Here is an 11,378-nt window from a genome sequence, read left to right on the forward strand (position 1 = left end):
GGCATTTATTTCTGTTGTACTTCAGCTCTAGCACTATTCTCCTCCCTTTTTTGTTAGTTGTCTTCCTTGCAGGACCAAAAGTCATTTAAAGACAGGGACTCTGTCATTCATCTGTACTGAGCACACAGTAAATTGATTCCATTGAGAGAAACATTAACTGAGGCCTTATTTTGTGCTTCGCATGATGCTAGGCACTGGCACCAGGAGGTGGAGGGGTAAGGATGGGCATGGAGATGAATAAGGCACAGGCTCTTCCCTTTAGTCTAAAAGAGACAAGCAAATGAACAAATCATCACAGTATAGTGTGTTTAGGGAGGAAGAATAATTAAGTTCCCTGCAGTGGGGGATCATGGAAGGCTTCCCATGGCATTCAAAAAATATTTGTTGCTTGATTGCCTATTCCAGGACAAAACTAAATAGATAAAATGTATAACCACCCTCATGCTACCCCAGAAATTACTGTCACAGATAAGCCTGAGTGAACATTAAGGAATGGGCCAGTAGCCCACTGCAACCTCCTAAGCTCAGACCAACTACACTTATGGATGCGTATCACCAGCTGCCCAAGTGGGTGAAAGACGTGTCGAACAGTGGGATCCTTTTGTAGCCCTTGAACATCTGGTGGGGGAAATCTAGGCAACTATGAATAAGAGGTATTTCTCCTCTGGCCCTGACCTCAGTATTTGATACAACTGGTTTGGCAGAGAAACTGAACCGCAACGAAAATTGTGTTACCTCTCCCAGGATTTGGTGTATCAGAAACACAATGGCTGAAGAACCAATAGAATAACAGGCTTTGAGAGTGTTCCAGGGCAGTTAAGGGGCCCCAGGTAAAAAGAAGATACACTTGGAGAAAGTCCTATGTTTTAGTGACAAAGCAATAGGTGCTGAGAGCAAACTTTACCTTGAATTTGAGGTACAAAGAAGAAGGAAGTTACCGCACATTCCCTTCCCTCACTGTCACTAATCAAATATATCTCTCTATTTAGCTTCTTTAAATACTTTGATGATATGTCAAGTGGCATCCAATATTTTATTTGTATCATACTTCATTGTTTTTTATTACAAAGTAAATACACGCTTGTAAAAAAATTCAGATACAGAAGTACATGAAGAAATGCATGTCTCTACCTCAGTCACGTCCTCAATTTCACTCCTGAGAAGTAATCATTATTAAAATTTTAATGTGTGTCCTTCCAGGATTTTTTTTGCATATGTAAGCATATACACATTTGAGGGAGATTTGATATTTTTCACAAATGGGACCACATTGTTTATAGTCTTCAGTTTACTTCAATGTTATATTTCTTAAATATATATTTTTAATTTTATAGATTTTGTCTAATCTTCATTGTATTTTTTCCGATTACCATTTAGTCCTCTTACATTCTTCTCCCTGCATTAAATATATTCTAAATCAGCACTAGTATGGAATGGTGTGCCCCTTCCATATAAACCCGCTTCCCCACCCCTAGAACTGAATTTGCCTGAACAGTCTCTCCTCTCCTGTGCCTGTGATTCTGAGTGAGCCCCACTCAGGTTGCAGGAACATGATATATGAAGAGAGGGTCTCCATTTTAGCTCCTAGAAGCTGAGTGGTTCTAAGCTTATAGATCCTTTCCTGCCTCACTCAGGCCTAGCCTCCTGAGATGGATGTCACCCACCTGCTCCTGGCCATTCTGCTGGTCTGCCTATGTTTCCTCACTGCTTGTAGCCACCTGGCACCTGAGGAAAAGCCCAGAGATGACAGAAGCCTGAAGAGCAACTCCTCCGTGAACCTGCGGGATTCCCCCTCAGTCTCTATCATGGGTAAGTCACCTGGACTGGGGCCCAGCTTCTGGGTTCTAGCCCATGAGAAGGGGCTTCAAGATGTCAGATATTATCCCCAGTCTGATACCAGCATCCATTGCCATAGGTCAGGTCTCCTTCTTGTTTGTTCCATGAAATAATCCTGGAGTATTAAAGCATCTCTTGACTCATTTGTTTTGCAAAAGCCCTGCATGCCACCCATCTAAAATTCAGCTTAGCACATTAGAGGGTCTGAGAAAGCCTGAAGTTAAGACACTTGATGAACTTGGTGTAACTTAGCATTTCTGCAACTTACTGAATCATAGTACTCCTATCAATGGTAACAAACTTTAGGAAATCCTGTAGAATATAACCAAGTGGGATGAACCAGTCCTGTCATCCAGGGTTGAGAATTACTGCTCAGGGAATATATCAGGGCCATTAGAGCTGGCACTGGAGAGCTTCTGTTTTGACTTCCTCTGGCACTAACAATAACCATACTGCTTGTGTGCTAGGCACTGTGAGGTGAGTACTATTTTTACTCCTATTTGACAGTTGAGGAAGTTGAAGTTAAGTAACTAAGATGAGGTCACACAGGTGATTAACTCTAGAACCTAAAATCAAAACTAATACCTCCTACTGCCTTGCCGCACACTAGGAAAAGAGGATATTCTAGATATATCAGTGAAGGAAAGGAAGGGAAAGGGTTCGGGCACATCAACACTGATTGATCCCCTTTGATGTGCTAGACTTTCCATTTCACAAATATCTGTATTTATGCTCAAGACAACCCTACAGGGTAGGTATTATAGTAGCCTATCTGCAGATGGGAAAACAGAGTCTTAAGAAGGTTAAGTAGATTGGCTAAGGCTATGCAGGTATTTTATGTCAGAGTATGGATTTAAATCAGCTCTGCCTGGCTCCAAAGGTCTGAGAAATGGAAAATTAGATTACGTGAAACACAGGACCATCCATGTATAAGACACTGAGTTCATATTCCAGGGCCTTCTGGAATTTCCCCTTTGCCTTCCCTCAGAGGACACTTTGCTCCCAGTCCCAGGCTCCAGGTCAGCAGCCAGGATAACAAGAACCTGATGGCATAAGTACCAATATGTGATTTGTCCAGCCAACATCCCAGCTTCTCCCCCACCCTGGGACTTCCTAGAGCCCCCTCATCTCCTCCTACTTCACTGCAGCTCGGGGGCCCCCAGAAACAACTGTCTTTGCTCTTTCTGTCTCTCCTTGAAGCACTAAACGAGAAATCCAAAAAGACCACTATAAGAGAGGCGGAAAAGAAGAGATCTTCCGAGGCGGGCCTAGGAGTTCTCACTGTGGAGGTGGGACTGGACTTAAAAGGGGAGAACTCCCACGCTTTGACTAAGAAGTAAATGATTTTCTAGGCCTACGTGTACAAAACAAGCTGACAGCTACCTAAAGACTTCCTGGCCCTGGCCGGTATGGCTCAGTTGGTTGGAACATAGTCCTGTAACTGAAAGATTGTGTGTTCAATTCCCAGTCAGGCACATACCTAGGTTGTGGGTTCAATCCCTGATCCAGGTGCATGTGGGAGGCAACCAATCAGGGCTTCTCTCTCTCATCAGTGTTTCTTTTTCTCCCTTTCCCCTCACTCTCTGAAAGCAATGAAAAAATGTCCTCCGGTAAGGATAAAAAAATTAAGTAAATAAATAAAGGTTTCCTGGCCTTGAGTCTTGAACCAGACCCTCACAGAAGCCCAAGGAACTTAAGTTTGCTGAGTGAAATAGTTTACATGCTGGAAAGCATCTTCCTATACTAGCTAACCCTACAACTGTTGCCGTGTTTGTGATTCATCTATTTATTAAGTATACTTTTTAAAATTAAAACTTAAAAAATATGTACCTGTGATAGAAAACCAGTGTCACTTGTCATAAGTAGAAGGTAACCATAAGTTAAATGAAAACAAAACATTGTTAGTGGATTCTAGCCGAATAGTGTTTCCTGACAAAGGCTCTAGATCTGAGGCTTGCTCTCTGTGTTAAAAGGAAGATTGGGGAGGCATTAAGGACATATTGGCACCAAACTGAGCCTTTCAATTTAGATGCAATTGAAAAAAAAATCAATCCTTTCTCACTGGGATTCAGCATTCTATAATATTCATGCTTCATTTAAAATCTTATGACTATGGTACACATGCCCATACTTTGGGAAATATTGGAGTAAGGCATTGTTGAAATACACTCATTATTCCTGTCTTAGTGCGCCTCGGTTTTATCAGATCAGCTGTAACCACAGCAGGGAGTTCTAGTCTAGGAATTAGGAGATAGGACCTGGCACTGTCTGTCTGGTCTGGAGAATGTCTTTGCTCCTCTCTGGGCCTTCTGTAAAGTGTACAAGCAGATCAGATGACTGACAAATAAAAGTATATAACTGAAAAATACATTTATGTGCTAGATACTGGGAATATAGATGTGAATAAGGGAGATAATATCCCTGCCCTCATGGAGTTTACATTCTTGTGGGGAAAACAGAAAGACAGCAAGTAAACCAATACATAGGTTATTAAATTTAGAATACAATAAACACTGAAGGAATTAAAGCATGGTAATGAGACAGTGAAGGGAAGAGTAGTCAGGGAGGGCCTCTCCAAGGAAGCAGCAATTAAACATAAGACTGAAAGTTTCAGTAATCTTGAACAGCAACACCCAATAGAAATATAATGGAGCAGCAGGCAGAACGCAGGGGCCTGGCGGGCCCTGGACAGCAGAGGTGGAGTGGGTGGACTCCAGATTTATTGTAAAGGCAGAACAGAGAGAGACTGCACATACACAGGAAGGGAGAAATCAGAGATGGTACTTAAAAACTGTGGAGCTAAATGGTGCCCCCTAGGGAGCGAAGAAGGCCAGGCCGGGCCAGGTCAGTTTTGATGAGGATGGAGGAGGGACCTGATTTCGGGGGTAGGCAGGAATAGAGCAGGTAGCGGGCAGTGGGTGGGGATGTCTGGTCCAGGGCCTCCTGAGCCCGAAGAGTTCCCAGGCAGAGCTGAGGACTGGTGGGACAGGAGTGGGCGACTGGCAACCCAGGCATTTCCCTGCAGAAAAAGGCTTCAGTGAAGAAGGTGGCGCGGCCCCGGGACCCACTGACGATTCCAGTGTAGTCACCCGTGACAGCTGCAGGCAGCTGGCGCCCACCTACTCTAACCCATGCACCTCCTGCAAGTGTCGCTTCTTCTGCAGCTCCAGTTCCAGCCACAAGCTCAACCGCAACTGCTTAGAGCGTAGCCTCCCCGCCCCCTGAGGGGCGCAGCTTTCAGTTGGCAGCTCGCCAGCGACCCTGGGGACCCTGAGAGATTGGCTACGTCTAGGATGTGTGGCTTTTTAGGATTGGATGAAGGCGTGGCTACTAAGGTCCGGGCATAGCTTTTAGAAGGAGGGAGTTAAAGGAGAAATGGCATGGGCCAGACTAAAATCCAGATAATATTATATATGCAGGATGATTGAAAGTGTGTGGCTGTTTCTTTAAAGGAACCGAAAGCCCCTTTTCCCTTCGCTGAGCCCACATCAGAAGTCTGACTGCTTCTGCAAACACTGTCTCTGGGACCTGGGGAAAATCCGATTACTCCAACCCTAAATCTGTGCTGTGTTTAAGCATTTCTTCCCATCCGACAGCTGGAGACAATGCTGCCCCCTACCTTTATACTGGGGAACACTGGAGTTGCCTTCAAATGCAGGGAGTGCAGGCTTCTAGAAAGAAAGGAAGCATTAAGGAGCTACCATTCAGTCTTTCCACCTTTCTAAGGAGCTCCCCCTACCTTCTCAAGACAAACCAGAAAGGCTACAATTTCATACACAATCTCACTGGGCTGTCTGTCTGTCCTGGGGGGATCTGCAGACAAAAACGGGTGGCTGGTTGTGACTGGGCGATGCCATGGGGCCCTGCAGCCAGAAGGCTCTGCCTTAGGAGGCTCCCAAAGATGCCACTTGTGCCCACACCTCCCTCTCTCCCAGAGGTGCAGGGGCCTGGGAGGAGTTTATTCCACTCCCAAGCTAAACACTGACTATTGGTCACCAATCATTTTTAACCATGGCAGCCTGGAGTTGGGGCTCCCAAGTAAAAAGCAGGGGTTCAGGAATCCTCCCTCACTCATAGCACAGCTCTGCCAGCTAGTAACCTGGCAGTGGGCTTGAATCTGGTACTCTGAAAGTAAAAGAAAACCGCTAAAATGGAAGCCAGAGGCCAGAAGGAGGAGCTCTAACACAGTACTATCACTAGGCAAATAATTGTCAATTACAACAGAAGAATGAACAGGAAAAAATCAATTATAAGCACCAACAGGAAAGGATGTACATCACATCTCCTACAAGAAATCAACTACCCCAGCAACTCAGCCAATGAGAAACCATTATTTCCCTGAAATCTCACTTGTCTCCAGTGGACTTTGGTTCAAAACAACCTCTCCCAACTTCCTCTTTCTCCATAAAATAAAGTTCCTTTCCTTCATTTGTTGGGCTTGTCTCTGTGGTGTTTGTTACAGCATGCTTGTCCTGATTTGCAACTCTGCTCTTCCCAAATAAGTCTATTTTTCCAGGAAAATAACTGACTTCTACAAATTTATTTTGTTTTTAAATTTGTATTTATTGATTTCAGAGAGAGAGAAGAGAGAGAGAAACATCAATCTGTTGACCCAGTTACTTGTGCATTCATTTGTTGAACCTTGAAATGTGTGTGCTGACTGTAAATGGAACCTGCAACTTTGGCAGACCAGGACAATGAGCTAACAAATGGAGCTACCTTGCCAGGTAAAATGACTTTTATTCATTCATTCATTCATTCATTTATTTATTTTACTTTTTTAAAAGATTCTATTTATTTATTTTCTAGAGAGAAGGGAAGGGAGGGAGAAAGAGAGAAAGAGAAACATTAATGTGTGGTTGCCTCTTACACACCCCCTACTGGGGACCTGGCCTGCAACCCAGGCATGGGCCCTGACTGAGAATCGAAAACGGCAACCCTTTGGTTCTTGGGCCAGTGCTCAATCCACTGAGCTACACCAACCAGGGCAATTGACTTTTATTTTTAAGGTAAAAAGTGAGTAGGCAGCAACCTTGGTCCTGAATTATCAGGGTCTGTCACCTAAAATGTCCCAAGCTGTTGCCTGAAATTTCATTTTTAGAGATTCTCTGAGTTTGTGAGGAATTGAGTACATCATATCTTTGGAAGGACCCTAGAAAGGGGACCACCTGAAATATTGTTTTGGGGAGACAGGATGGAGGCGGGAGCAGGGTCTGTAAGGAAGGACCAGCTAAGATCAAGGATCGCATAGAAACTCCCAGTACCTTGAGGCACAAGGGCTGCAAATGACATCATCTGCCTGAACTGCCAGGAGGGGAAAAACTGAGATGCCACCTGTCAGTGCACCCCGGCAGAATCATTTTAAGCAAGAAATAGGAAGTTGCAAACTGGTAAAAAATGATTTTTTAAAAGGCGTGTACAAGAAAGATTCTGAAGGCTGAGATAGAAATATGTGGAGCAGTTGCCTCAACCCTGATAACTATCATGTATCTCTGTTCCTGGAGATGAGGATGGTGAAACTCAGGGGCCAGCACAGCTGAAGCTACCTCCCCTGTCCACTTGTCCACTCACAATCTTCCACCTTTCAAATTCCTTAAAACCCCTCCTTTCCAAGGACCACGAAGACCCAGGTTGTACCTGCAGTGACAAAACCTGTGTGCAATAGGAGGCAAACTTCAGAACCTCGACTGGATAGAGCGGGAGCCACCTGGAGAGAGTACAAGAAAAAAGGTAGGTGTTCTGGAGTAGACTAGCAACGCAATTCTGCACACTGGGCCGGTCTGTTTCACTGGGCTTCCTTTTACTTGTCTATAAAGTGGAAAGTTCCTACTATTTATTGATTGTTCATGCTGTTCTTTTTATAAATCTAAGATAATGATGCTTCTTGTGCCTTAACAAGAAATATGGTGGGGGCCGGGGGAGCTGCCAGTTGCTTGTTTTGTTTTCTATCATTTAGGCAGCATGCCCACAGGACAAGAACCTTTTGTACCCTGTACCACAGCTACTGCTGATAAATGTCATCATTAATGAAAATACTGGAAATATATTGCAGCCACTGCTCCTGTGTTTACCCGACATTACCCACCAACCAAGCACCATTTGGTCCCCGGGGTGAGGCCAGGATGCAAAGCCAAAGAAAGACCTAGTCCACTAATGATAAAACCATTTAGCTGCTGGGTCCAGACGACTAGGTGGAAGACCCAACTATTTATCCATTCAGCCAATGTGTACTGAGCACTTACTGTGTGCCAGGTGCTATGAATACTGTGAACAAGTCCAATATGGATCCTCTTCTTACAGAACTTATGCTCCAGTGGGCCATGACCATTGGCCCTTGTAGACACTAGAACAATTGTTAGGAATGGTTTCCTTTCCTGGAAAAAAAAAGCCAGCCATGGCCAGGTTAGACACTATAGGACCCTCGGCCAATTCCTTCTTCCCCTGTGAAGTTTTTTAAAAAATATATATTTTATTGATTATGCTATTACAGTTGTCCCATTTCCCCTCTTCATTCCCCTCCACCCTGAACGCCGTCTCCCATCCATTCCCCCTCCTTTAGTTCATGTCCATGTGTCTTAAGTTCTTTAGCTTCTACATTTCCCATACTATTCTTGCCCTCCCCCTGTCTATTTTTTACCTACCATCTGTGCTACTTATTTTCTGTACCTTTTCCTTATCTCTCTTCCTCCTATTACCTTGTTGCTAACCCTCCATGTGATCTCTGTTTCTGTGGTTCTGTTCCTGTTCTAGTCGTTTTCTTAGTTTGTTTTTGTTTTAGGTGTAGTTGTTTATAATTGTGAGTTTGCTATCATTTTACTATATAAATTTTTTATCTTACTTTTCTTAGATAAGTCTCTTTAACATTTCATAAAATAAGGGCTTGGTGATGATGAACTCCTTCAACTTGACCTTATCTGAGAAGCACTTTATCTGCCCTTCCATTCTAAATGAAAGCTTTGCTGGATAGAGCAATCTTGGATGTAGGTCCTTGCCTTTCATGACTTGTTGCTCTTCCTCTTCCCCTTCTGGTACCCCTGTAATTCAGATGTTGGAACGTTTAAAGATGTCTTGAAGGTTCCTAAGCCTCTCCTCATTTTTTTGAATTCTTGTTTTTTCCTTCTTTTCTGTTTGGTCGTTTCTTTCTTCCTTTTAGTCCTCCCCATTGATTTGAGTCCCAGTTTTCTTCCCATCACTATTGGTTCCCTGTGCATTTTCCTTCACTTCACTTAGCATAGCCTTCATTTTTTCATCTAATTTGAGACCAAAATCAACCAATTCTGTGAGCATCCTGATTACCAGCATTTTGAACTGTGCATCTGATAGGTTGGCTATCTCTTCATTGCTTAGTTGTATTTGCTTTAGAGCTTTGATCTGTTCTTCCATTTGGGTCATTTTTTGGGGGGGTGGTCTTGTCGTGCCTGTTACATATGAGGGGCGGAGCCTTAGGTGTTCACCAGGGTAGGGCAAACCAGTCGCTGGGTTGTGATGTTGTATGTGGGGGTGGGGTCAGAAAGGGAACAATGGCGCTTGCTCTGCTGTTGGATTTTTCCCTTCTGCTGCTTTCCCCAAGCAAACTGGGCCCTTCTGGTGCTGATTCCCATGTGGGTGGGCTTGTGTACGTTCTAGGACCCTGTGAGTCTCTCCAACCAACTGTCCTGTGAGTCTGGGAGTCTCTCCCTGATCCTCAACCCCCATAGGTGTTTTCAATCCGTGTTTTGAGGCTATATTTCCACATGCTGGGACCCTGGGTTGCATGGTCTGTCTCACTCCCCAGTTTTACCCGGTATATCTGCGCGCGAATGTGGGACCACTGCCCCAACAACTAGGCACTGCGTGCAGTGCCTTGTTTCACAATCACCACCTCGTTGGGTCTGCTGGTTGCCACCCCGGGACCAGGGTCTGCCAGCCACCACCTGCGTACCCAGGGTCTGCCTGCTGCTATTTTGTGCGCTTGGGGTGCCTTGTGCCCCCAGTGCCACTGCTTTTTGTGCCACAACCCCTTGCTGCTTGGCAGCCTGGCTCTGCCCCACCTACCAGTCTGGGTGAACATGTCTATTTTAACTCCTTGGTAGTCCGACTTCCATACAGTTCAATTTTCTATCAGTTCTGGTTGTTATTGTTTCTAAATTGTTGTCCTTATTTTGGTTGTGCGAGGAAGTACAATGTCTACCTCCGCCTCCATCTTGGCTGGAAGTCCCAAGTCAGTGTTTTCTCCCCATGAAGCTTTGATGGCAGAGCCCAGACATCAGGAGTCAGAGTTGGGTTGGGAGCTTAGGAGACATATCATCTTTCACTGTGGGTACCTGGTCAGTGTCACCCATGTGACAGATTAGCAGACCTGAGATCAGAGGTAATAAGGCTGAGACCACACTGGTAGGACACCTCCAAGGAGGAAAGGGGAAAGGGCCTGGATAATAAACCAGAATCCCTGGGGACTGGAAGTTGCGGGACAGGGTGGGAGGCTACATGGGATATCACAGATGGGAACATCTGAAAAGGTATTTTCTGCATCTGGGTGGAGGCAGACAAGAAAAGGAAGTGTGCTAACACACAGGCAGGGGCCCCTGGAGGGAACAGCATGGCTATGATGAGAAATAAGGCATTTAATCTCTCTGGCTCAGATAAACAATGCCTCCCCCCCCTTTCCACAGTGAAGTCATCTTCTCGAACACCACCATGGTGGAGTGGCTGAGGTAGGCACTGTAGGTAGCACTCTCTGGTGCTAGTCTTGCCTTTAGGGAACTCAGGTTACAGTTCCAGAGTTACTGCTCCAAGTGTTGGAGGGTTTGAAACCAGGCCCCCTTCCTCCTAAACTGGGGCCTGTGGGTATAAAAAGGACTTGGATTTGGGGCCGAGAGTTCTACCTAGCACAAAAGCCAATTCACTCTCATGGTGTCTCTCAGAGCCTGTTTCCTGATTTGTAAAACAGGAATTTAAATCCCTACAAGGTTATTATGAAGATAAATAAGCTCCTACTTAGCACAATGCCTGGCACATAATTAAGTGTGCAAGAAATAATAGTGGGCATGGTAGTGAACTTTGACCTCTTGATCACTGGTGTCATGATCAGTTAAGAAGTGTGTCCCATGTCATTTTTTACTAATAATCATTTAACCACCAAAGTTGGTAAATTATTTACAGCAGAGTCATATCATATATACATACAATTTACCATATAATCTAGGGCCAGCCAGTTTGGCCTCTCTGAACCTCTGTCCTCATTAGTAGCAAAGGAGTAATAATACCACCTCATACCCAAAGGCTGAGAATGCAAAAGTGAATAAGCCACAAGTGTGGAATGTTCAATCAAGAAGGCACATTTTGCTCTGACTGGTATGTTTCAGTAGGTTGGGCATCATCCCGCAGACCAAAAAGTTGTGGGTTTGATTCCCAGTCAGGGCACAGGCCTGGATTGACAACCAGGTCCCCAGTTGGGGGGCATGCAAGAGGCAACCAATGGATATTTTTCTCCCTCCCTTTCCCTCTCTGTAAAAATAATAAAATCTTTTTTAAAAAGGGAAAACTCAGGAGTCTGCAGCTCA

The 11,378-nt window shown here is 44.7% G+C and overlaps 1 protein-coding gene across 1 annotated transcript; it reads left to right on the forward strand.

Annotated features, from left to right (window-relative positions):
* The first annotated feature begins 1,576 nt into the window (after positions 1 to 1,576).
* On the forward strand, positions 1,577 to 5,061 carry ASIP (agouti signaling protein). Its single transcript, XM_037143284.2, is given in 4 exon segments — positions 1,577 to 1,809; positions 3,037 to 3,098; positions 4,862 to 4,913; positions 4,916 to 5,061. Coding segments are annotated over 4 exon segments (420 nt in total). The 5' UTR covers positions 1,577 to 1,649.
* Positions 5,062 to 11,378: the final 6,317 nt, after the last annotated feature.

This window comes from Artibeus jamaicensis, unplaced genomic scaffold (genome assembly GCF_021234435.1).
Source record: "Artibeus jamaicensis isolate MK-2021 breed Jamaican fruit bat unplaced genomic scaffold, CSHL_Jam_final contig_685, whole genome shotgun sequence".
Taxonomy (NCBI): Eukaryota; Metazoa; Chordata; class Mammalia; order Chiroptera; family Phyllostomidae; genus Artibeus; species Artibeus jamaicensis.